This window comes from Augochlora pura, chromosome 5, assembly GCF_028453695.1.
Source record: "Augochlora pura isolate Apur16 chromosome 5, APUR_v2.2.1, whole genome shotgun sequence".
Classification (NCBI taxonomy): Eukaryota; Metazoa; Arthropoda; class Insecta; order Hymenoptera; family Halictidae; genus Augochlora; species Augochlora pura.
Genome location: NC_135776.1, coordinates 3,206,575 through 3,234,230, shown reverse-complemented (window position 1 = coordinate 3,234,230; position 27,656 = coordinate 3,206,575). Strand labels below are relative to the sequence as shown.

Here is a 27,656-nt window from a genome sequence, read left to right as displayed (position 1 = left end):
GCAATGGGAATGACTTCATATAATTTAGGCTTGGCAGCGAATGGGTTAATATCAATTCTGTTACATTCACATTAAATATTAATTTATTCGTAAAATATTAATACGTTTCGCAGCCTCGCGGGACGTTTTTCATTACGGGGGAGCGCGCGAGGGTGGCGGTTCGTGCCCGATCGACGTAAATATTTCCCCAGGCATGCCGAAGGGGTTCCCTCCGTGCTACCGGATGCGCATTGCATTCCCGGCGATTTTTTTCTACAGTAGCCCCGACGCGACGAGTGCGACCCCATTAACTTTCTTCGTTGGCGAGCGCGCTCGTCGACGATCGATCCTTGCAGACGGACCTATCGCGGCGGCACGCCGAGAATGTGGCCAACGTGGCGTTAATTTCGCGGTGTACGCGATACAGAACACGGAAGAACGGAGCGACCGAGACGGAGAAAGGGTTAAACAGAGAGAGAGAGAGAGAAGGGATAGAATTTTTACAGTAATATATGAAACTCGCGCCGGTAATGAACTCGTCTGTTTTCCCGGCAAGATAAAAGACTTATCCGACGGAGTCGTATATATTCGGGGAAACATAAAGCGCGGAGCTTCCAGCGAGAGCCAATTCTAAAGCTCGTCTTATCTGTTTCGTCGAGCGAAACAGTGAGAGGAAGAAAGAGAGAGAGAGGGAGAGAGAGGAGAACAAACGAGTAAATATCGCAGCCGAACTTAATCGGCCATTCGAAACGGAAACCCGCATTTTCCGAGGCCAAAATTCGATTTCCTCTCGCCGGCTAATCCACCGCTGTTCTCCGGAGAACGTGCGCGCAAGAATTTTCCGGATACCTCGAAAATTACCTGGGCTGCGAGGAAATTCCGCCGGCAATGCTCGCTACTCCGGGGAAGAAATAGAAACGTTCGCCGGTCCGACGTGGCGAATGCCCGAATTTTCTCTGTTTTATTTACCGGTTACTTCTGACAGCGCAACAGTTCGATATTTTACCAAATAGTTCGGCTATACGTACGTTTACGTGATACATAAATAGTTGTACATATAGTAACACGTATATACGTATGTAACATGTTTTCAATGGCATTTACGAAAGTCTCTAAGTTTTCACTTTGATGTTAACCCTTTGCACTCGAGTGGCGACTCTGAGGCACCATTAAAATTATTCTGTTACGTTGCAAAATAATTTTTGTAACGATAAGGTCTAGATTTGAAAAATTATCAAGTAGTAAAACTGTTGGCATAAAAATTGATTTTGTTAAATAGAATGGAGATACCACGAACCGGAAAAATTATTTAAGATTTACAGTTAAAATGGCTCCGAGTGCAAAGGGTTGACTAAATACTAGACCTACCAAGTTCTAAAAGTAACTAATGCATATTATTTTACAGCGACAAAAATTGCTACTTTATGGGAGGCCTAAAATGAATATCAACCCTTTGTACTCGAAGCCATTTTAACTGTAATTCTAAAATAACTTTTCAAACGTATGGCATTTCCATTTTACGTGACAAAATGTATTTTATGCATATGAAATTGAATCTTGTAATTAATGAAACAACACTTATACTTTCGATAATTATTGAAATCGAATTTTTCGTAACATAAAAATGATTTTGAGTCAGCATTCGAGCGCAAAGGGTTAAAACGGACGTTTCTAGGACGTCCGATGCCGAGTGAGACCGATCACCTAAAAGACTTGTCTTCTGCGTTCTGTGTTTAACCAGGCGTGGAAGCTGGGAATGCACGGCGGCGACTACGCGTGGATCCTGCCAGGTGACACAATCGACTTGTCAATAATCGGGGGGGATTGGTGGCACTCCGGGCCGGGGGAGTGCACGGCCTCGCAGCTGTCGCAAGCTCTGAACGGGTTGATCATCGTGAAGAGCTTCGGCTCTGCCATGGGGGACGAGATTAGCTCATCGGGCCTGGTAAGTGGCACTCGAACCCGTCCGTCCGTCCGTCCGTCCGTCGTTTCGCGATTAAATCATCGCGGATAGAAGCGGCCCCTGTTTCTCATCGACGGCCGATCCGCGCGTGCAACCGGCGGCAATCCGTGCCCGCGCGATGCATCTTCTTCCGCGTTAAGCTGCATAATTCGCGAGCGAGATCCCCGTCCAAGCAATTTCGCCGGGCAAAGGAATTTCGCCCGCCTTTCCCGTCCATAGGGTCTCTCTCTCCATGGCATAGCAATCTCCCGAACGACGTTTGATTAATGTAGCGTCTGACGGCCAGTCAAAGCCTCCGAACGAAGACAAAGCGTCTCGATGCCCTCTTATCTCGAGTAATTAACCGTCGCGCGGCCCGGCGGAACAGCTTCCAACGATCATAGACACGGAAATTGCAAGGGAAACAACACACGGTCGCTGCCTTTATTCTCGAAGACGCTGTGAATTATCCGGGCGCGGGGGTCGAGCGTGTGTCGAGTCGTAAGCGATCCTCTGGGCGGGGTACTCTATGCTTGGAAAATTTAGCGGGCAGCGCTATAGGAGCGACGAAACAAAATCGCGTTAACACTTTAACGACCGCACGTCTACGCGATCAAAAACGTCGCCAGGGGCCGGCAGTATTTTTGAAGAATTAATTTTAAAGAACTTTATTAAATTCTTGAAAAAGTTAACACAAAACAAAAAACAACAAAATTTAATCAAAAATTAAAAAGTAGGCGATAATTACCTATAATCAAAGACGTGACAATGAAATATGAAGCCAATAGCAATATCCACGCTTGTTTACATTCATAAATTATCACGCAAAGAGTGTGGTACTGGTCAACAACCTTCGGCGTCAGCATCACACACATGTTGTGTGAGTCGGTCGGTAACGGTTGTTCCGGCTATCACACACATGCTGTGTGAGCGGTTGTTAAAGTGTTAAAATAAGAGTAAAGTGTATCATCGGTCTCGTCGTAGTATTTTCAACGGATTAAAATCGTTAATGAAACAAGCGTCTCGCAACGGCCGCGCAACAAATTTCACGCTGCTGTATTGCACCAGGACCGCCGTTTAACCCTTTCGGTACGAGCACTCTTTCCCCCGCACCGAAAATTGCCGCCGCACATGACCAGTCCTCCTTTATAAGAAGATATTTCCTAAGCGTTAAATAAAAACTGTGCTCAATAAAAGGACATTTTTTAACAATAGCGTTGCTCGTAGCTTAAGAGATACTCAGAGGTATTTATATAAAATATTAAGAGTTATTTCTATAAAATTCTGTTATTTTGTCGTCGCGTGGACGCCGGATATATCCGGCGCTCGTACCGAAAGGGTTAAAAGAGCGGTGGTAGTCTGCGCGCGGTCTCGGAATCTCGCGATTTATTAAAGATACAATAAAGGTACAACAGTATTCTCGCGATTATCGCGCGCGATTTTAGCGTCGCACAAAGTCCTGCGATCTCGTGGAATCTCGATTGCCGTTGCAACAACGCGAACGTAGAACGCGGGAAAAGATCTGTTGGCCCGGGGAATCGATCGCGGTGGCCCCCCGTGTCTACGGGGCATAGTGATTGCCGGCGAAAGAATGCGCGGGCGAGGCGAGAGAAAACGAAATTGCAAGCGCGTGTAAATATGCAGCATATTCCCGGCGACGCGTGGAATTATTCATGGCCGCGCGGCGCTCGAAAATGCGAGAGAGAGAGCGTAAACCGGGGATCGGGCCACGAAAACTTCGGAGATAAGCGCTGGCAAAGGAGCGAACGGAACACGAGCCGCGAAGCGGATAACAATTAGCGACACGTGATTTCGTCGTTATCCGGATCACTCGAGAATTGCGCTCTGGGTGTCGTGCATCCGCTGCGCGAAATAATCCGTCGCGTTTCGGGGAACGGAATCGAGCTATGCGAAAGCAATAATGTTCCACGCAAGAAAAATGCAATGCTCGAAAATATAGCATAGACAAAGATAAAAAGTGGCCAAATTCGATGGACGATAACTCTGCGAAAAATCATCGTGGAATGATGAACTATTTTTTAAATTGAAGCTTGAAATTTCTATTTTTAGACAGCTTTATCGATTATAAGATCCATGCACATTAACCATTCAAATATTTTTTAAACATGAGACCGTGTTCGTCATCTCAAAGATTACTAGTTTCGAAAAAATACGGGGACTTTGAAAAATTTTTTTCAGGAATATCGGTTACGGTGGAATATAGTTCGATCCTTCCGCTTTAATTTAAAAAAAAGGAAACGCGGCTGCGTTTTTTTTTCGTGAAGTTACAGCACTTTAAAGTAACCCCTGCAATTTCGTCATGTACCGGCGGTATTGGGGTTACCCGAAGTGCACTACAGGTACGATGTAAGGAACTTGAAATCGAGAAATATGATCTTGAAGTAGAAACTTCTAGCTTGAATTCAAGCAAAGAGTCATCTTGCTACGACGATTTTTCGCAGAGTTATCGCCCATCGAATTTAGCCAATTCCCATGCATTCATCTGTGCTATAATTTACGGTGTACAAAGACGAGGCAGATTTAACAGTAAAACGATCGGAGGTATGCGCGATCGTCGAATTACCGGACCGCCGCGTATTCTACAAAATATCGCAGGATTCGGGCGAATCAGTCATTTAATGGACAATCGTTTAGCAACCGGAGCGTTTCGACCGCGCGTCGTTCCGGGCTGACGGTCGCGGGCTTTCTGAGCGCGTATCCGCGCGAATCGGCGCGAAATTGCGATAGCTATCGGAGTCATCGATCGAGAATGTAAACGGTCGGGAGAGCCCAGCGCGATCGCGAGAACAGTTTCCAATCATCCGGCCGCAAACCATTTAATTTGTTAATAACCGGCTGGTCGGATCGAAGATACGCGGCCGGGCCGGTGACGTCCGATAAAACGGAATTTATTTTTTTCCTCTCTCGCAACAATTGTTCGCCCGCGGCGTGGACAAAAAAAAGAAACATTGTCTATTCTCTCTCGCGCGCACACACACCCCCTAACGATCACCCTTTTTCCATGCCTGAGGCGATCCTCGGCGTGTCTGCGCAGCGACGCCTCGCTCGCTTCGACGGAAACGGATTTATCTTTGGGGGGGGAAGGGTTGCGACTGAGACGCGAATTTTCCCGGGGTTCTTTTTTTTATTTAATCTACGCCGAAGCCTTTATCAAGCCCGGCCGAGCAAGGTTCGCGCGCATTCTCAAAGGATTACGAGCCGCTAACGCCGGAAAGAAACGTGTATCGCCTGGCTTAAAGACGGGATTTCCCGTACGCGGCTCGCTAGGAGCAGAATCCGCCTTCTTAATTTCCTATCTCCCGCATTTTCGATTTTCATCCCCTCGGATGAACTCGGTCCGCGTGGCCGCGCGGCTCGCAGTGGTCCCTTACGATTGCTGTAAAGATAGCAAACAATATCAAGCTGTCTCGTTTCGTTTACAATACGTTTAATTATTTGTATTTCATAATTTACATTTTATAATTTGATCTTCAAGAAATATAGATTCTAAATTTAACCCTACAAAAATATAGATTCTAAATTTAACCCTTTAAAAATATAGATTATAAATTTAACCCTTTAAAAATATAGATTTTAAATTTAACCCTTTAAAAATATTTAGCGTTCGTTGCGCTTTACGAGAGACACAAGAATGACTAGATTAATATCAAAAGAAACATCGAACGCTAAAGCAGTCCATTTAATTTTACTACGAACTCAAAAACACATGCTCCATAAAATATCGGAAGAAACATCGATCAGTGACTACTGCGAACCATTTACGAAACCATTTAATTTTACTACTGACTCCAAACTACACGCTCGACAAAATTGTCTATTAACAGAAACATCGATCAGCGAATGGTACCCAACCATTCGCGAATCCATTTTCTTCTGCTGTACATTGCAAAATGTATGTTACACAAATATTGTCCGAAGAAACATCGATTACTAAATGCTACTCGTAAATACAGCTAATTAACCCTTTGGCTACGGCAGTCTTTGGCACGACCGTAGTTTTTGTTAGACGTACATTTCTGAGGAAGTATATTAAAATATTCAAAATATTGAATTCTGTTACATTAAATCAATATTACTTGAAGTGAACAAGAATTTTAAGTTTTTTTTTACAGTATATAACATGAATATTACACGATATATAATTAATCAAATTTAATAATAAACGGGGGCGAAATTTGATCTTGACGCCTATTGGCGCCTGCAGTACCGGGAAGCGAACATGTTTCGGACGCCGATAGGCGCCAACAGTAGTCAAAGGGTTAAGGGTAGAAGGTAGGGTAGGGATAAAGCACATTTTTTACTCAATTGATTCTTTTACAAGAAAGAGAACTGCTACTAATTTAAAAAATATATATAGTTATATATAGGTATACTTTTGTCTAAATTAAACTAACCTAGTTGAACTGTCTTTGAGATGTTAGATAGACTAATTCGACAGTTAATGTCGTAGAAAATTGTTTAAAATTGAGTAGAAAGTGCCAAGTCGCATGCTTCGTCGTTTGAAGAGACACTCGAAACAATACATTTTCCAGGCGTCCATGACTTATACGCGCGCTAAAAAATTCACCTTTTTATACACTGTCCAGCAAACCGACGCATCCATCGTCCCCAAAAGAAAAAAAAGGAATTCTGCATGCGATATTAACGAAGTTATTTCGTTCGCGACGCGTCGCCGCTCGAAAACACGTTGCACCGTGTCCCGCCGCGCTTTGACGACACGCATTCCTCCGCAGACGAGCAGCAGATTCGTCGCGGAATTGGCGAGGCGCGGCGTGACACATTCGAAATTCGCCGCGCAGACCTACGACGCGGTATGGGCGATGGCCCTCGGCCTCGAGAGGACCGAGGCCCTGTTGAACAAGGAGAACGTGTCCGTGGCGCAGTACAGCCACGCGAGGAAGGACATCGCGACGAGACTTCTGGACCAGCTGAAGCTTCTTCGCTTTATCGGAGTGTCGGTGAGTAGGCCAGACACAATGGCCGCCGGGAATGGGAGCGGAACGGCAGGAAACGCGGTGCCAAAGATCTATTCGCTCTCTGTCTCTATAGCTTCTCCGCTCGTTTCTTTCGACGACGCTCCACGGAACGTTTCAAATTGTCCATCGAATTTTTCGATAGCTGATCGCATCTCCTGTATTCTTTATCTTCGGAGAGGGCATTCTCTCTGGTTTACCGACTTCGATTCAACCGCTTGGCTATTTCAGCCAAGATATGAACATTTGAAGATAAATTCTGTTATGCGTTTTGTCGATCGCGCGATATATGTAATAGACAGCCGCTTCGATTAAAAGATGTACCGTAGATTAGCGCGAGATTATATATTATATATAGTAACGAAATTGGAGGAATCCTGCGACGCGGTCAGCGTAATCGAATGACTGGTTCCAGGGGCCAGTGTCGTTCGACGGAGCGGACCGAGTCGGTATCACGGCGTTCTATCAGATGTACGGTGAGTAAAGTTTACATTGCTGGGTCCCGGGGAACGTGCGGTGGCTCCGACAATAGGGCAGAGCACGGTAAGAACCGATGCATGAAAGAGGCAAACACGGGGGGAGCCGAAGGGAAAACGAGAGAGAGAGAGAGAGAGAGAGAGAGAGCGTCGTGCTCTGACAATCGAGCTGCGAGACGGGCTCGCGAACGCCTCGCATCGCAGCCGACTGACACGTTTTAACGGTGAGATGAGCCCATTTACGAGATTCCTATTGTTGGATGGCCGGTCGACGATATGATTTCGAGCCGCGCGCTATATGCCTGCTCTCTCTCTCTCTCTCTCTCTCTCTCTCTCGACAACGTTTCTCCTAATCAATTGCGCCCGGTAAGTGCGTTGCACGCGATCGCTCGAATTATATGCGCGCGCGAGCGCTTTGCGGAACGGGATCCGTATATTCCGACGGGAATTCGCAGTCGGTTTAATTCCACCGGGGGGATAATGGACGGACCAGGATTCGGACGCTTTCTTTTCCACGATTTTTTGTTTCCGGGACCGTTATCACGGCCGGCATTATTTGTCCAGATAAACGCGAATTGGTTGGCGGTCCCGTTTCACCGCGATGCGAGATTCTACGGCTCTGCCCCGCTGTTGCCGCTTTCGGCGTTCGGGAAAACAGTGTTCTCGGGGAATAAAACGGACAGGAAATTGGGAGGAGCTCTAGATATTGTTCCCGATTGTTAATCAGAATTTTATTAATCGCTGGATTTGATGCATTTGCGACAGAAATGAATGCAAAGCTGGGATAATGTTAGAAGAATTCGAGGATATCGTTGCATTATTTTTAATTTACCACGTTAAAAATTGTTAGAAAACTGAGGCTGTTTTTATTTTGCATAAATAACTACAGTCCATTAATTACTTTCATTTAACGATCTGTCAAGTACCCACGCTGATTCTGTCTTTTCAAGTCGAAATCGAATTCTATCGTCGAAGCGTTCGGAAAACAAACGTGTTCTCGCACGTAGCCGGCGACGATGGGCCATTATTCGACACCGAAAGGGTTGAGGGTGAAAATATTTGCACGATCGGTGCAGACGAAACACGCTGGAACATCCGCGGACGGATAATTGCATTTGCGAAAAATATTTACCGCATCGATCGACTAGAATTAATGGATTGTTTGGGGATACGATCGGAAAACAGCGAAAGATCGCGGAGGGGAGGGGGGAAAGGGTGAACAATGGTGGAGCGGCAGAAGGGATCGTCGAGGGCTCCGGGATATCCGGCGTTAAAATGGCGAGGGTTACGGTCGTTCCGCGTTGGAGAAGCAGCCCCGCGCGCGAGTCCGATTCGATCGACCATGCGCGACTCTCTGTTCACGGATTGTTCAAACAGGAGACAATTAAACCAGCGCACTGTGCACTTAGCCTGCCGTGAATTCGGCGCGTGTTTACGGTAGAGCGAGGGCGTAATTAACGTTGCAACAAGAAACGGAGCGCTGACCGGTCAAACAAAGTTATGAAACGCGGCCGCGCCGCGACCCCACGGTCGGCCGACAATTAATTTCAACGGGAAGAAAGAAAATGCCCCGCGTCTCGACGGTGTTCGTTGGAGGGGAGAACGGATCCGTGATCGATGGATTGCATGGAAAAATCGTCGGATCTCTCCAGAGAAATTACTAGGTGCTCGCGAAATTTTAACGAAGTCCGTTCTCGCGGGCGTCGTTTATTAAAAGCGCAATTTTGGGACACTCGAAGCGGAGGTCGAAAGAGGCCACGCCCGCCTCGCGGACAAACTGGAGCATTATTCATCTCTGACAAATAAATCTGCAATTTTATAGTAGTTTATACAAATTTTTGTTTAAAGGTGTCGAGTACTTACCCTTTCCGCAGGTCGATCGTCGCAAAGGGAACAGATTTTTCTTGAGTCCACGCCTCCTCGGGCCAAGCCACGCCTTTTTTCCACACTCCAGCCACTGCAATCATAAAAATCCATTATTACAACGGTTACCGAAAACCTCCAGCAACAAAGTTACATTTACAGCCACTGTGTATAAAGACAAACTAAAGCCGCTCCCTCTCCGCTCACTTTATTTGCCCCCAAGGGCCACTAGCGGCTCTCCGAGTCCCCGTCGCTTGTATCTCCTAAAATCCAAACGATCGGAGCCCAGGTGCGCGAGAGGCAACAGCCAGCGTCTTCCGACGTGGAGCTCCTAAGAGATTGTTCTGCTCTTGGCCCGGTAACTACACACAGAACGGCGGGGAAAACAATGAAGGGGCGAATAAAAAGGAAAGAGGAATCGGCCAGAGGAGACGGGCGTAATGAGTCTCGCAATTTCACGGCGAGGCTCGCTCGGTCTTTCCAGCTGATTGATCTTCGATCACGATGACACAATGATCCGTGAAACCTGGCCACGTGCGAATTAAACGAATTTGAAAACGGGGGTCGGCTGTCGACTGTTACAGTTTATTCCTCGGAGTGAAATGTATATTTCAAATGAAAGATCGTAGCGCAACTGGCGTATTCCGCGAGGAATAGTAATATAATATATAATAGTAGAAATAGTAATATAATATAATTTCGCGGGACGTCCCTCGCAATTTTCGCAGAACATCCCTCGCCCGCCTTGCCAGCGACGTTTGTCGCAAGGGTTGTCGGTTTTCCCGTTTATTCTGGGCGCTGTCAGTTTTGTAAGCAGTTACGATCATCCCCACACCCCCGAGCAATCGTTCCATCGTGGCTTGGCGGTGGAGAGGGTGGTAAGACGATTTCGGTCGGTTCGTAAAGCATTTCTATAAGATTCGACGAGTCGGCGAGGCCGCAGGACGGGAGGCGGGGGGTGAGGACCTGTCCCGCGAGGACGGACGGGGCCGACCTGACATTTTCACCCAATTCCGGCGGGCTAGACGACCGTTCGCTCGCGCGTAACAACCCCGACGGCTCAGCTCGTTAACCTTGCACGAGAGCCTCGAAGAAGCAGCTCCTTTTTCTGTACCGCGTTTCGAGCATCGATTTCAGATAAAGTCAACGAACTGGCACGAATTTCCGCCAGCGATAGCTAACGGTGCTCCACAAAGAACCCTCGGCGGTGGCGGCGGCGGCACGGGACAAATTGGATACCATCAACCGTTTGCTTCTTTACCTCCGCTTCTTTCTGTTACCTCTCTGTGTCGTATTTTCCTTTTTTTTCTCTCTCTCCTTCTCTCTCTCTCTCGTCCTCTATCCGTCTCCATCCACCTCTCTATCTTTCACGCGTCTACCCCTCCGCCAACGTTTCCTTTTTATTCCACTTTACTTCCCGCCGCACTCTTTCATCCATCTAACCAGACGACAGTCGAGGTCCTGCGGCTGTAATCCATCAAATCCCGCGCCGGATAACAGCCGCATCGGCGTCGCCGCGGCTCACGGATTTAACTTTCGAGCATAATCTCGCCGACAGGGGAGGGGGAAACCGCGGAAAAGCGGCGAATCCGACGCGGGACGCGCGACTTCCCGATTGCGGATCGACCGAGAATCGAACGCGCCGCTAGGTAACACGGTCGTAACACGGTCGAACCACAGTCGAAATCCCGGAGGGGGAAATAAAATCTTCAAACTCCGAAAGCTTCGAATTACCGTAATATTATCTTGGAATTATTATTACAAAATATGAAGGCGACATAATTCTATCACCCTTTTACTCTGTAATCAATTGATTTGTGATCGAATTTGTGATCGGATTTGTGATCGGATTTGATTATTGACGCGTGATTTTTGCAGGCAAAATACGACACATTTTTATCCCGATTTATAGAGGCTTTTTACAGCGAAGAGGAACGAACAGCATTTTCGCCTTAGAGAAGTTTTCGTGTTAAAGACGTCGCGTTATCGAGGCTCGGCCGTATTATGCTCCCGCGACGTACTGTCCCCGTCATTCTCCTCGGGAATCTTATTTCTCCGATGCACAATTCAATGCCGTCGCGAAGTCGACTTATCGACGACGCTACGAATAGCTGCCGACGTATCCTAGTTCGTTCGCGAACACCGAGAGAGATAAATTACGTTGAAAAGGTGACGACGCTGTTGGATGACAGATACTCTATGCATTCAACAGTGTCGTGGAATTGACTATTTTTATTCCATCGTCGCCGGGTACAAAACTTTAACAAACAAATACATTTGTGCAGAATTTTTTAGTGGTATGTACCATAGTAATTTAACTCAGAACTGAACAATATCAAAAATACAGAACCGCGACGAGATTCTTTCTCGATAGTAAAATAAAAAAGCATGATGCATCTTTGAAAAAAAAATTTAACGAGCACCGTGGACGCGAAGAGCCTACACAATCATGCCGCTGACAATCGGTCGCCAGTGTGCCGGGTATCCTCGCGGATTTCCAACAATCGCTGATTCACAAAGGCCGCCGTCTCTTTAGCGGTAAAAACGTCGCAGTCTTAATTATCGGTCCGCGAAGCTTTCTACGATTCTAAAGACACGGGACGACAATGGGCGGCTCCTCCGCGATACTTCCACCGGCGAAACAAAGTTCCGTGCATTTTAGAAAATTTCTTCGCAAAGCGTCGTCGCCGGGAATCGAGTTACCGGAAGCGGCCGCGGCAAGCACGAGAGGCGAATTAACGCGACGGTCGGCCGATGAATTCCTTCGATTGGAAACGGTTTTCTGCGGTAATTGTCTGTTCCGGTGGAAGCCGATTACGGCGAGGACGACGACGACGGCTAATGACGACGGGAAACAAACTCTCGGCTTGCGAAAAAAAGAAAGTTCTGCATCGGCAGTCGCGGGCGTCGCGAAAACAGATAACTTAATAACAGAAATTGCGAGGGGCAGTGGTTCCGTGCCGAGGGGAACGAGTCGCGGCAGTTTTCCGTCGCGGGTGAAAGTTTCTCCTCGGCGGGAAACCGGCAGCGTAGAAAACTGCGCGAAGATCGAAATTGGCGACACCGGTTTGCCGAGCGCGGACGAGCAGGGACGCGTAACAAGCCGCGTCTCTTTTCGCCGGAGAAGTTTCGCTGGTCGGAGAAACGACCGTGTTACAGGCTCGGTAATTATCAATTAAATATACAACGACGGGGCCGGCCGACCAATCGGACAAAGTGCTCGGGGGACCGTGTCAGAAATTGAATTGTTCTGCCGTTCCGCCGAGCCCCTTGTCCGCGGTCATAAATCCCGGAGACCATTTTTAAAATCGTGAAACACAGCCGCGGCTTCGAATTCCGATATCTGAGGCGATAAGAGAAATGCTGGCAGACTCTCGCGCGAACCTAACGTTTCAATTATATAGCGAGCAAATGATTCTCTCCTCGCGGCCACACGATTTATTGACGCCCTTAAGGGAAGACGTAATAATTTTCTACCTGCCTTTCCGATTTATTAGCTCAGACGATCGATTTGAAAATATAAAAGATATCGATTAATTATTCGATTAATCTTAATATAAATTTAGCAAAATTGGGAAATTATTCGGTCACCAAGTGACTTCGTTTCAACCCATTCCGTCGACCGAGTATCGGAACAACAATTGAAAACTCCCAAGTGAACGCACAATTTCGTACACGTGTAAACGTTCATTTCAGCGAAATGATGGGGCAACAATTTTTTAATCAAGTTAAAAAAACGTTCCGCCCGACGTTACGGCGTGCAATTAAATTTCCATCGAGTCGCCGGTTCGCAGGAAATGAAATTTCGAGCGAGACGAAACTCGCGGCGGTTCGGAACGCGGAAGAAATCTTTCGCGGGGTGTCCGAGGGGGTTCGCGATAGAGTTCGAGGGAACGGAAGAAGACAGAGGTCCCGCGGAAAAGAAAAAGCGCAGAAAGTGCATCCGCGCAGAGGCAGGGTCGCCTCAAAGAATCGCGACTCTCGCGCAATGCAAGACCTCGTTCAATCTCGGGCCGGGAATAATAGGATTCGCGGGGAGGAGTTCCGCTAAAGTGAAAAATATATGCCGCGCGTTGCCTGCCGTTGTTGTTTGTCGTGCTGGAAATAGGGGTGGTTGCTTAAAGATTCACCGGGCCGTGGGACGGCGTGGCGGCGCTTTTTCGCGGACGCGAACGTTCGGAGACCATCGGACGGCCTGCTTTATTTCCAGGCCCCTCTCGGAAAATAGGCTTCCTCTATCCGGCAGAACGAGCGTGAAACGGAACGGGTATTGTTATTCAAATGCAGGCATTACGTTGATTGCCGCGAACGCTGCCGGCTTCGACACGGATATCTTCGCGAAGCCGCTGATCCCGCTGCCGCCGAAATACCAACGCTCTTTACTTAACCCTTTCGTACGGTACGAGACAAATTAAATCGCGACGTCTTCTATTCGGCGAATAAATATTACTTATTTATATTATTTTATTCGTCTTTTATCCGTCCTCGGTACGGCGAAGTTTTTCGTATTTTTATGGAAGTGTATTAAAATATTCAACATTCTGAATTCTATTAAAACAATATTACTTGGAGCGAACATTAATTTTAAGCTTCCTTTTTACGGTGTTTAATAATCAAATTTAATAATAAACGGGCGAGACAGGCGAAATTTTATCTGAACGCGTATTGGCGACTACAGGAGGCCAACGTGTTAGCCAAAGGGTTAATTGACCAACCGAGAATCCTTCCCTTAGACTCTATAAATATTCTAGAATATTTAAAAAATATATATATATAATTAAATATCTACCGTCAAATCGCGTGAGAAAAATTCCGAGAAATTAAAGCGACAGAATTTTTTCAACTTCAAAGGACGCATTAAAATTCTTTTCGGCGAAACGCGCGATCTCCTTCGGAAGAAAAAAGTCTGGTGAAACGAATAAATTTCTTCGTTGATCGAAGATTGCGGAAGTTGGGAGTGATTAGTGTGTTCGGTGCGGAGCGAATCGAGCCTCGTTCACGAAGAATTGATGCGTTAAGTTGCCGGACGATTTAAGTTGTCGAATACAGTTCGCTCTGCCCGGACGGACGGTGGGTGTCTACAAGTTTTCCAATTACAGACCACGTGATCAGGCGGATAGCGATTTTCAGTCCGGAGGACGGCAAGCTGGTAATGAATTGTCCACGATGCGCGACGACGAGATGGCCCGGCGGACATCCTCCCGCGGCGCGAAGGGTTTTCCGGTAGGTATCGCCGTCGACCATTCGATCCCATTCCACGCGCTGATCTATTATTCAATGGTTTCTGATCAGCGCGACGGTATCAACCAATTATATCGATCGCTTCGCGACGCGGTCGAATCATGCTATTCGACGGGCGCAATTATAGATAAGTTTAAAAACGACGGCTAAATCACGGCCGCGCGATCGCGCAACATCGAGCTGCTGTCAAATTCTGGACAAATATCGTACGTCAGTCTCCGTTTCCCATTTTAAAGACTCTATTTCAATACCCTGAAACCTAATTAGTAAAATCATGAACCGGTAATTTTTTATTTAATTTAAAAGCGAGTAAGGTACCAAAGCTATCAGCGTTCAAAATTCTCCGGATTCAAATTGCTGCGAGAGAATTAAAAAATTTTTTTCTAAAATCTAATTAACTCGGTCTCGTAAAGGGAGGTTTCCCCTTTACAACGAGCTATAAAAAGTCGGTCTACGATTTTTCTTGCCGGTCCCGCGGTAATTCTTTGCGCGGTGATTCCGCGCGCTGCTAATCAACCCCCTCGAACGCGATTCGAACCGCTCGAGCAGCACGCGATCAAATACTAGGCGCCGGGTATAGGGGAAGGCTAACAGCGAACCGGAAACAGGATGATAAAGGAAGGTGAACCCGGATAGAAGGCGAGACAGAGCCGGGCGGAGCTTTGAATCTCGGATTCCGCGCGAACCGTTCTCTCCGCCGCAGAGAGAGAGAGAGAGAGAGAGAGAGAGAGAGAGAGGCGGTAACACGAGCCAATTAAGTTTCCTCGCAGGTTTTCTCGTAACGTTAGACGTTCGTTAGAACCGCCATTAAGGGGTTGATTAGCATCCGACGGTATCATCGGTGGGAGAGGGGGGGATGGAGGTGCCATTAAAAGGCTCGGTCTTCTTCTGCACAGGTTGCGGGTGGTGACCGTGGCGCCTGCGGCTTTCCTCGCGGTCACATGCATCGCGAGCGTCGGCGTCACTCTCGCGCTGGCGTTCCTCGCCTTCAATCTGCATTTCCGCAGGCACAAGTAAGTCTTGATTAACCCGCCGTCCCTTGTGTAAATTTCGCGGGGTCGGTCACGGACGCTGGTTAACGCGACGCGACTGCGAATCGCGACGCGGCTGCGATTCACGCGACGCGACTCTCATTTAACTTTTCAACTGTTGTATCGTCGAATAAACTGTTTTAATTTCCCGCTGTTTTCGGGGTCGCCGGGAACGTCATTCGCGCGGTCGCGGTGTTCACCGTTGCATCGAAAACTTCTGTCTATCCGTCCCGGCTGACGAGCTTTCGCCGTCGCGTTATCTCGTTCGAATGTCATTAAACTTTTCGATTTCTCTTCCATGGAGCAAAGTAAATTCGATGGCACGAGATCGTTAGAGTCGTCGCACAGTCGAAAGAAAATTATTAATGAATTTTATTAATTTGTTACCCTCGTGTCATCGTTTCTATCTCGACGGAGTGCCACTTATATATGTTTCAAGCTTCGCTTCATCGAACGAAGTGATTTAATTCCGTGTAATTTTTAAGGGCGCCGCCAATCGAAGCGCTAAAAAAAGATTCCTCGTGTTTTCGTCGCACTGACATTTTATACCATTGTATCTCGTTCGAGGGCCACTTAACGTTTCAAGCTTTGTTCCATCGAACACGGTAATTCGAGTGTATCACATTTTTGAGGTCGCTGGACTGGCAATCAAAGGACTAAAAAGTGCTGCTTGCGCGTCCATTGTGCGAGCTTTTTACCATTGTGTCGTACCCGTTTGTGTCTCGTTCTAATGTACAATGTTTCGTTCGTCATTATCAAAGCGCCAGAAAGAGGCTTATTATCTAAATTATAAATACTAAGGTTATTATTATTACTTATTTTTAATATAAATTATTATTCATTATAAATTCTTATCATATTATTTTAAAACGAAGAGATACATTGTTCTAGTAATTAGGGCGAAATAGCATCGTCGTTGGACAGACATACAAATTTCGCTTCCCGACAGGAGCATCAAACTTTCGAGCCCGAGGCTGAACAATATGGCAGCCGTGGGCTGCGGTCTGGTTTACGGGGCGGTGATCCTTCTGGGCCTAGACCACGCCACCCTGCCGGACAGCGACGACTATTATCCGGCCGTGTGCACAGTGAGCATTAATTTTCTCCGGCGGGGAACTCGTTAGCCTCGCGACGAAACGACGTCGCGCCGACCTGGCCGCGTTTAGCTAATTAGAGTGGAGCCCTTGGGTCCCCTCAGACTTTGATAAGACCTCCGTGTAATCCAGAACTCGAAGGAGCTCCGTCATTCGTGCCCACCCAGTGAAAATAGTCCGCGGGACTGCGAACAGCCCGCTCCAACGTTTTCCTTCGAAATTACCGCCGAATTCGTGGCGGCTGAAACCGGACGAATAGATGCGCCTTAAGATGCAATTTTCTTCCAGGCCAGGGTCTACCTGTTGTCCGCCGGATTCTCGCTGGCTTTCGGCTCCATGTTCACCAAAACGTACCGGGTGCATCGGATATTCACCAAGAGCAGGAGCGGCGTAGTGAAAAACAAGGTTATTCGTCGTAATTGTAGAAATTTCAACGCTTTCTTGGCTGACTTTTTGCGTAATTTTATCTTATTATTTATTTTTATTTTAATGTAATTTTCGATGTATCTTTCCACTCGCAGCTTCTTCAAGACACGCGACTGATAAGCCTGATCTTCGTGCTGCTGCTGATCGACGGCCTCGTGGTGACCCTGTGGGTCACCTTCGACCCGATGCAGCGTCACCTACGGAACCTGACGCTGGAGATCAACCCCCAGGACAGAGGCGTGGTGTACCAACCCCAGGTAACGAATCAGCTCTCGATCAAACAGGCCGGTCCGGTTTCGAGAGAATTTCCGATTTCTTTGAAAACGAATCCGATACTCGTTTAGGATAGTTAACCTCGAGAGGCGACACAGCTGGCCGAACCATAGGGCGGCCCCTAATTGCCAAACACGATCCCGGAACTGTAACTGTAACGAACGCCGCCAATTAATAGCGTTTAATTGTCGATGCAGGTAGAAGTGTGCCACTCGCAGCACACCAACAGCTGGCTCGGCGCTCTCTACGTCTACAAAGGCCTGCTGCTCGTCGTCGGCGTCTACATGGCCTGGGAAACAAGGTAAAAATGCCAGGTCGATTGTTCCACATATTTTTTTTAACGAACTTCGCTATCCGGAGGGAGTAAACGCCAATATTTGGACGAATATGTAAATGCTAGACGACGAGGGGAGGTTAAAATGCTTCTCTTTACAAGCCCTGTACGTTCGAATGACTAATGATGTTGGAACAATTTTTTTTTGCTTATTGTTCGGATACGATCTTGTAGGGGGAAGTTTCCCCTTTAAAATGGCGTCTCGATAATCGATCTGCGATTTTTTCTCGCGATTCTGTCGCACTTTGAATGAGAAAAGTCATTGGCTTTAAAATAGGCGAAATTCGTATTTTCCTGCGATATTTAAACCACTGTAGAAACCGTAAAGAATTTTTCCCGGGATCGAGGGTAACGTAGGTTTGAAGAGTGAAGCTTCACCTTTACAACAAGCCCTCAAAACCTGATCTGCGATTTTTTCTCGCGATTTTGTCGCACTTTGAACGAGAAAAGTGACTTCGGCTAAAATAGTCGAAATTCGTCTTTTCCTGAGAAATTTAAACCACTGTAGAAACCGTAAAGAATTTTTCCCGGGATCGAGGGTAACGTAGGTTTGAAGAGTGAAGCTTCACCTTTACAACAAGCCCTTAAAACCTGATCTGCGATTTTTTCTCACGATTTTGTCGTACTCTGAACGAGAAAAGTGACTTCGGCTAAAATAGTCGAAATTCGTATTTTCCTGCGAAATTTAAACCACTGTAGAAACCGTAAAGAATTTTTTCCCGGGATCGAGGGTAACGTAGGTTTGAAGAGTGAAGCTTCACCTTTAGAACAAGCCCTTAAAACCTGATCCGCGATTTTTTCTCGTGGTTTTATCGTACCCTAAACGAGAAGACTTCTCTCGACGCCGAGAATGAAAACACGTCTTTTCCTTAGAACTCGAATGGCCTCTAAAAACAATGAAAACATTTTTCCGGGATCAAGCACACCCTAGATTCGAAGACCCAAGCTCCCTCTTTCCAACGATTCTTTAAAACTCGGTCTACGATTTTTTTTTACCCGTGGACCCGAAAGACGAACCGGGCAGCATGACAATAATTCCACGCACTTGCGTCCAACTTTTGCAAGTCCTAAAACGGCTAAAAAAACAGCGATTTGAATGTTTTCGAACCGGTCGTAAAAGGGGAAGGCTCGGTCTTCGACAGCGATTTCGGCCGGTGAACAAACTTCGCCGATATAGGACCGCCATAAAAAGTATTCCGCGGGATGGTCAGCGGAACGACCGGAGCCGGGCGGATTGGCGATTCGTAACGCGATTGCGAGCCCGTACGGAGCCGAAACGGCAATTCGTTCGCTCGGAGTGTTCCGCGTACGTGGAAGTTCGTATTGGAGAGGCGGGGGCCGGAACGGAATTGGAGTTTAATGAGGGATGCCATTAGGGCGTTCATTAGCAAAGGCGTTTCCTCTTTTTGTCGACGGGCTGTGTGTCATTCGAGTATCGGCGTTAGGCGCCGGGGACCGACGTGTCCGCGCGAGAAGGATAAAGTTTAAGGACGCGACGACGGGGCGGGGGTGTATCGATCCCGCGATAATTTCGTTCGAGGCTCGCTAATTCGATCGTTTCTAGGCACGTGAAGATACCGGCGCTAAACGACTCCCAGTACATCGGCATGAGCGTCTACTTCGTCGTGATCACGTCCGGCATAGTCGTCGTCCTGGCCAACCTGATGTCCGATCGCGCGACCCTGGCGTTCGTCACCATCACCGCTCTGATTCTCGCGTCGACCACCGCTACCTTGGCGTTGCTGTTCCTCCCGCAACTGGCCAACATCTTGGCCGGCGAGAGGGCCGATCCCGTCGTCCAGAGCCTCGGATTGAAGATTGAATGCAACACCAGGAGATTTGTCACGGATGACAAGAAGTAAGCCTCATATTTCGCAGCGGAACAATTATCTGTGAATGTAAAATCGGTGTTAAAATTCACCCTAAAATTCGCTCTCAAAATTTAGAAATTGCTATTAAAGAATTTAAACGGATCCAAGCCGCTGCTAGGGTCGAGTCTTGAAAAGCGAGGGTGGATAAGTTGGTCATAGAGACAGGAATATAAGGGTAGACATTTTACCATTTCGCCTAAGATAAAACGTCGAAGGCGACGGCAAGAAAATCCGCTTATCTCCCGGCGAGAGTAAAATAGAGAAACGAGAAGGTGCAGGTGCGAAGAAAGGTGGCGACAACGTTGGCCAACCCCTTACGATAAAGGTCTGTCGCTTTCGAGCTAATCGAACGGATGCCGACCTCGGGACGGTGTACCCTATCGGATCCCGGTCCCCGAAACCCTTGGTGCGTGCTGGTTCTACGGTACAAAGAATCGATTCGCCTTAAAACCGGGTCACACAGATATCGTTTATCATATTTTATTCAGCTCCTCGTCCCTCTCTCTTCCCCTACTTTCACTGAATTTCCCCCGCGAAACCGCCGCTCCTCGGGTTTATTTATTAGTCGTTAGCCGAATCCACCGGGGCTTTAAACTTATCAATACGGCACTCGATATATCCTAAACGATTAAACGCGTCGAAGTGACGGCTCCCCCAGATCTTGTACATCGCCGTCACGATACCGCGTCGACGGAATCAAATATTCAACGACGCTTCCACCAAACGGGGAGCTCAACGACAATTGATTTCTTTGTTTAAATTATTTCAACGCTCGATATTCTTCGTTAGTACCGGCGTGACAGCTTTGTCGTCGGCCTGTACAGCTTTTAAATATGTACCCGCGATAGAGGGTGGCGCGAAAGTCGCTCGCAATTGGGAAATAAGGGGTTGCCGGGGAGACAGTCGAATGGCCTCGGGGCGCCTATCATTTTACGATTTTGTGTAAATTTCGAGATACCCTAAGCAGATAGGAAAAGGACGTCTTAAAGATGTCTCAAATGCCCTACGAACGACCTTAGAAATGTCTTAGAAAATGTCTTAGTTGTCTTTAGACGTCTTATATTATAGACGTCTGTAAGACGTTTTTTAAACTTGAAACACTTGTTACGCTATCACGGATGAGACCGGTGAACTTTAAAAGAATTATAGAATTAAGAAAAATAGCATGTCGGTTAAAATATGAACATAAAATAGCGCCCCGGTCGCCGGACAGCCGTGAGAACTTCGCGCGACGGTTAAAGTGTCGGCGGAACGATTGACCGAAATGGGATTTCACGTGACAGCGAGCTGCAGTATCGCGTGGAGGTGCAGAACCGCGTGTACCGTCGCGAAATGGCGCAGCTGGAGCTGGAACTGGCCAGATTGGAGAAACAATTGGCGCAGGAGCCGGCCGAGCCGTCCCACGCTTCGTCGAGCGCGTCGATTCCGCAACGGAATCCGAGCATCGGCGGCGGTCTGCCTTTGTTGTTGCTGAGCGTCCTGCCGCCGGTCATACCGAGGGCCAGCTGGCCGTCCGCGGATCCATCCGGTGAGTGACGCCATCTCCTCGACACGCTCCTGTTCTCCACTCGAAGATTCGTTGTGCAAATGAATCCGCGCTTTCCAAAGCGACGCGGCAGGACAACGCGCGCGGACAAACCACACGCTTCGCCCAGCCATTTGTTATATCCATCCCGCTGACAGTCTCATGAATTCTCTATACGGGCCGGATATTTGACGGCGACGGGGACGATTCGACGGCGGAGTCGGCGGAGAGAAAAAAGAAATGTAATCGAAAGGATGACCGACGATTATCCACGTTGTTTCGCTCGATACACTCCTGAAGATCAATGCCTGGACACCTTGAAAAATAGCGCATCGAATCTAAAAAAGAAAATAAGAGATTGAAATGATCGCGTGAAAGAAATCGAGAAATATCGCGAACTGTTTTTAATCGCAAATTCTTTTTTTAGCAACAGCTGATTTCAGAATTGGAACAGCTGATTTTTCTAAAACAGTTTCAGAAAAGATGTTTCGCGAAAGATTGACGGATATGTTTTGGCGGTGCTGTCCGAGATTGAGATGATTAATTGTCGCGGGCGGATGTAAGTGCCGATGATTTACGGTGTGCAGGTATTGTGCAAGGTTTCCCCCGTTGAATCGCGTCCGACGGCAAAAGCGGCGGCGAAGTAGAGCGCGTGTACATGGAAAAAGATCGCTTTTTGGTAGAGGCGCACACACACACCCCCGCGTACCGCTGAAACGATCTTCCACAATGTATCATGTAAATTTGCACGATGAATGAACCACAATACCATGGAGAGAAGGAAGGAACGATACATAATTAATATTCTTCTCGCTTCGTCATACTTCGGGTCGTACAGGTGTTCAGGAAAGGTGACAGAAATTCCGTTTATTGCACGCATTTTAGCTTAAAACCGGTTCGAACGTTTCTATGCTTGTTTCGTTTTACTCGATTTCTTTTTTTAGAGGATAAATGGCTCGCGGGCTCGTTAACCCGTTCCTCGGGAAATGGATTGACGCTTGGTTGGGCTCGGAGCTGGGTAATATTTATGAAGACATTTGGAATATGATTTTAACAACAATACTTTGGGAAGGAAATATTTTATTTTCAAAAATGCTTGCACGACCTAAAATAAGATGTCCGATTACTCTTTGTTTTTTAAAATACTGTATTACTCAGCTGTGGTTAGACTCGTTAAGGCGATTTTCCACCTAAACGCGGCGAGTAAAATGAAAAATTCGCTCTTTGGTATAATCGAGTTCTGCTCGTCGGGCCATTTATCTTCCAGCCTTGATTTTTAACGAAGAGACTCGTTCTCGCGATAGAATAGGACGACCGAACGTTTGGGAATGTTTGACACCGTTCAACGAGAAACTCGGACCTTTCCTAACTAAACTAATATCCACGCTTCGGCGAGCCGCGGCTTAGACTCCCGCCGACACGAAAACACTTGCATGAAAACGTAGCTCTCGAACATTTTCGCCCCGGTTAGAGCACAGTTCGACGCGGATCGTCCGCCATTGTTCGACGATCTGGAGCGGCACGTCCATTGATACCTGGCAGCGTTCGAATCAAGTTTAGAACGCTCGATTCCGTCCCGGAACGGAGCGAGATGCCTGCTAATCGCGCGCATAATGCCCGGCAGAAAATTGATCGGCTGCTGTCCAGGATCGCAAGACGAAAATGGCGAGAAGGCCGGAATCACTGTGATCGCCGTACGGACCGTATTATTAACCCACGCGAGCCTGCTTACGAACACAGTCCATGCATTTCTGACATAGTAATTGCCACTCGGGACAGTAGGCCGCACACTCGTCTCTCCCACGGGTCGCAAGAACCAGCAACTTCGGACCGAAGGTTTCTGCACCATGCATAGCGCTTTCGGCCACGGGCATTCTGACACTGTCGTTATTTAATCCACGATATCGTTGCTGTTCGAAACTTATCGAATTAAAATACCTTAATTTCTACGCCGTTCAGTTGGAGTCTTTCGAGACGACCGAAGTGCGCGGGAAGCTCGTGGTCGACGTAGTGGACCAGCTTTGCACGCGTTCCCGAATGCACCGGCAGATATATAAATCGGTAGACAAACTCGATGGCGCAGCTTGCGAATGCGGCTCGATATTGTGTCTCGTCGCGCCATCGAGCTTGTACAGCATATTAGGAAAGGTTTCGAAAGACGCGCGAAAGCGAACGCTCCCACGACAGAGAGATACCGCGGTTCTTCTCCTTCCTCTTCCGCAATTACACCGGTAGGCGCCTTGCTTTCGCTTCTGCGTTACGCTTCGATTCGCAGTATCGATGCGACCGCCGTTGCCAGCAACGGCGCTAGCAACCACCGCGATACCAACTCGATTCGCGGGACTATGGAACGCGAGACTCGACCTGTGCCACTTGTTCCACTGACTTAGGAATGCGCCGAGGTACGGTAGCGTTTAGCAGCCAGCCGGATCTGGAGCCGGACGGTCCCAGGAGGAGCCTGGCCGACCTCTACAAGCTCCATCGGAGAAGGGAGACCGACGGGCCGAGCCGTTTAGGCGTTTTCCAGAGACTGTTCAGTCTGTTCGGCAGTCGGCCGGCCAGCAGGAAGACTTCCACCGCTTCGTTCACCGGTGAGAACAATTATGCTCGTTCATCGCGGTAATTAGACCGCACACCATGCATGCCCATGCACACGAGAAGTCGCCGCATCGAATTCCTCACGGACATATCCGCGGCATAGTTTCTCCTTTACTGCTGCCTTGTATGTGGCACGTTGACTGTCGAGATTGTTTTTTGAAGAAATCTGTTCCAGACGATGAAAAATAATGAATTAATTTTTCTGACGACTTTCTATGTTACCAATGGTGAAAGCGCGGAGTTTTATGGAAAATAGAAACCTTCGATTGTCAGAGTCTAAGACTAGTAAATGTATTCCTCCTTTTAATGATCTTAACACTATGGAAATAATTGTTCAACTCTTCGAAAATTCTTTACAATTTCATAGACCTTTAATGGACTTGTTTGGCAGTCACCGTGTCCAGAACACGTTTGCAATTTTTTCACAAGAAGATCATTGATAGCAATTAACGCAAGCTTTGTTCCTAAGTGTTCAGTAGCCTTTGGAGGATGCCCAGAAATGGTTGAGAAACGAGTGAACACCGCAGTGGAAAATTGAAATGTTGCACAAATAAATTGCAACGTTTCGATGTCCGTCGACGATTTTTATCTTTCAGAGGCTATATAAAAAAAAAATAGTACATTTCGTCACGATCGAGGTTTCGGGGGGAGACAGTGAGATATTGCAATGAGCTCGGCAGTCCGTCAGGCTGACGACTTAAATCCCGTCCTAATTCCGTGGCCGTTACATTGTGCATCGTTGCGAACGAGATTCCCGCCACCGGCGCGACAACGAAAACTGATCGATTCTCGCGCAGAACGGCCCTATAAATAATTTGGAAAGTGACGCTCTTCTCGGTACAACGAAGCGTCGTGTGCACGGAACGCGTCCGGTCGGATTTTGGTTGGATCGCATATCGAATAACTTGCGTTGTAATCCCCGGCAGGAGTAGCGTCGGCGCTGCGAGTACACATGGGATACATCGCTGGCCTGGTGCCCGGCACGAAAGCCGCGTCCACCTGTCAGGTGAATGCCCAAGGCGCCCGTCCACCCCACCCCCGCTGCGGCTCAGGACCAATAATTAGTATTACCAGCGAGGAAGATCGCCGACTAAGCCTCGGGCTGCGCCGCAAAGAGAGCAGCGAGCCCAGAGTCAATTTTAGCCTACCACCTAGTAAGTCAAACAATTCGGACATCAAATCTTGCTAACTACCCTGCGTTCCCGTGGGAATTTCACGACTTCCGCAGATTCGATTCTAGCCGAGAGAATGCAGAATTTGCACGACATGGTCTATTCTCGTTCGAAAATATGATTAATTGACGCGATTTTTCGTTAACCTCCTGCGAGAGTTTTGGGAATTTATTTAGCTCGAATGAAAGCTGGAAGAGTCTACTTTATGATAGGCTTATTGCGATTTCAAAGAAAATTCTAAATCATTTTGAGAAAATTAAGAAATCTCTGGCCTATGGCAGAGGAAGAATGACTCGATTTTAAAGGGGAATTTTGAAACAATTTTAACTGGCATTCTCGTAGGAATTTTTAACATTAATTAGGCTGAAAATAAAGCTGAAAGAGCTCTCTTTAAGACAAATAAATTTCATAAGTTACACAAAATTATACAAATAGAAATAGATTCATATTTGTGTGATAAATGAATGAAATTTGTAGTTTGATAATAATTGAATTATTCCTACCTTATCAGAAGCGAGCACCAGCCAGTCGTCCTCCCGGGAGAAGATCCGAGGGTCTCCGCGGTTCCCTCACCGGATAGTCCCAGCGAACAGCCTGAACGCGATCGCTTCCGGCTCATCGATCTCAAAGTCGCAGCGGTGGCATTCGATGGAGGACGCGAGGAAGATGAAGCCCTCTCAGGCCCTCAGAGGATCGTCTTGCAGCCCTGTCTGCGACGTGTGGGCCACTCGCGAGGTCGGGATCCCATTGAACGAACTGGGAACCAGTGCTCGGATTAAAAAGCCGCCGGATTCATTGGCGTTGCCCGGCCCCGCGGACGCGAATACAAAAACCTTCGACGACGCGAGACTCGGCAACGAGCCCATTAATCTACCCAGAGCGAACGACGTCCCTGAGACCGGAAGTCCCGCCGAATCAGAGGCGAAACCCGCTTCGCCGTCGGCCGACAACGCGAGGACCTCCGACGACAAGGACGTTGCATGCTCCACGACCGAAACCTGCCCCAAACCCGAGCCGGACACTAGTGCAAACAAAGCTCGGGACAATCCTTGGCTGCCTAGCCGACCTTCCAGTCCGATTGTCCACGTGACGAGCGTAGATGAACTGGAAGGGACGAAGCAAACGGACAGGGAAGCGACCGGAGAATGAAACTTTAGGGCGAAGTCACGGTGGACTAGTTTCTTCTGCCGATCGATCAATCCTAACGGTGCTACGAACAGTACCAGCTGGATAAAATACGGCATTCTAATAAATTAAGGGAAATAATAACGTATTTGTTCCTATGGGAACGGTCGGATGATGTCTCAAGACCGATTAGATAAATATCCTCGTCGTCTGTACGATAAATGTTTGGAACCCCGTTTTAACGACGCGGTTCGAAAGTTTCGAAATTAACGTGACATTCGAGTGTTCAATCTTAGGCGGGACACTCTCTGTGTAGTGACATTTGGCGACACAGCACGCTACAGATTTTTAGGTCGAGTCACCTCGTTGTTTAACCCTTTGCACTCGAAGCTATTCGAACGGCAGACTTCTGACCTGGAATATTTCCATTCAGCGCGATTCTTTTCTTTGTCGAATTTCCGGAGGACGCGCGGTAAAAATAATTTGACAAAATCCCATCCGATTGTTGAAAGCGGGCGTTCGCGCTATTGAATTCGCGGTTGAAAAGGTTTTATCCAGCTAGCCCTGTCTCGAAACACAGCGCTTTGTAAAAAAGGAGAGAGAGAGAGAGAGAGAGAGAGAGTGGCGCGTAAAAAAAGGCACAGGCTGCGCTCGAAATTACGATCGACCGAAATTCTTTCTCCCTTCGTTCCCAAAAAAAGGATCGCGCGATCCTTCGCGCACGCGACAATCTTCTGTATAACCCCGTGTGTACAGGATCAAGCTCAATCGAGGCTCAAATGTGTGCGAGACCGCGAGAAAAACACCGGCGTTCCCCCTCCGTAGCGTCCTCGTCGCCGTTGTTTCTCCTATCGGTGGGGAACGCCGCGCTCGATGTTTTAACTAATTTAATCGTGTGTGTTCCGTAGCAGTTGTGCCAAAGACATGCAATCCAGGACCCGTAAAAGTATATGCACAGCGGACCGAGAGAGAGACTTATCGCGTGGATCGTGGTGGGACCAAACGCAACCAACAAATTTCTTCAGTTCGTTGCGCGAAATTATTTTTAATAAACGATGAAAGTTCGTAATTGTTACCCGATCGTGGACGCGTTCACCGTTGACGCTTTCATTGTCCGCAAACATCGTTCCGTGTACTTGTACAAAAAGAAAAAAGGAAACAAAAAAAAGAAAAAGAGAACCGTGAGCCATGAACAAAACGGGAGACGAGCTGACAGTACTCTTACAGGTCCAACATCAAAGTGTTCAGCGCTCTATAAACCCTTCCTTCAGTACCTGCATTCGATGTAAAGCAAAGAGCAAAAATCTAGTTAAAGAAAAAAGAAAAAAAAGAAGTATAACTAATTCTCTTCGCGACACGGCGGAACCAAAGAAACCAAATGTACGTCGAGTTTTTTCCCTCTGCGAACGCTGACAGACGCGGGACCGTGTACCACCGATATTTTCATGCTGCAACGCGCGAGCGCGTACGTATACATTATAAATATGTAGATAAACGAGCGAATGTGGAGCGCGGACCGTAACAACACCCCCTCCCCCCCTCCCCCACCGTTTCGTACCTCGACTAATATCGATGTGTCAATCATTGGAGTCGCTAATCACTAAGCAATAATGTTCGTCGGTGCAATTACAGATGGTGTAATAAAGATAAATACATATATATTCTATGTGGCTGTTGATCAATGAGTGTGTTTCTTCTTCCACCGGGAGGTC

General features: G+C 47.5%; 1 protein-coding gene across 2 annotated transcripts; it reads left to right on the top strand.

Moving 5' to 3' along the window:
* The first annotated feature begins 1,791 nt into the window (after positions 1-1,791).
* Positions 1,792-27,615, top strand: Gaba-b-r3 (gamma-aminobutyric acid type B receptor subunit 3). Of its 2 annotated transcripts, XM_078180457.1 has the most exons (14): positions 1,792-1,924; positions 6,676-6,900; positions 7,331-7,391; positions 14,354-14,477; positions 15,392-15,508; positions 16,476-16,614; positions 16,909-17,025; positions 17,142-17,303; positions 17,517-17,620; positions 19,218-19,511; positions 20,808-21,052; positions 23,440-23,640; positions 24,574-24,801; positions 25,331-27,615. In XM_078180457.1, the coding sequence occupies exons 1-14, from the start codon at positions 1,895-1,897 to the stop codon at positions 25,966-25,968; spliced, it is 2,685 nt and encodes an 894-aa protein (XP_078036583.1). In that variant the 5' UTR covers positions 1,792-1,894; the 3' UTR covers positions 25,969-27,615. The 2 variants fall into 2 exon arrangements, with proteins under 2 accessions (XP_078036583.1, XP_078036584.1); XM_078180458.1 differs by lacking the exon at positions 23,440-23,640 and having other exon boundaries at positions 25,331-27,580.
* Positions 27,616-27,656: the final 41 nt, after the last annotated feature.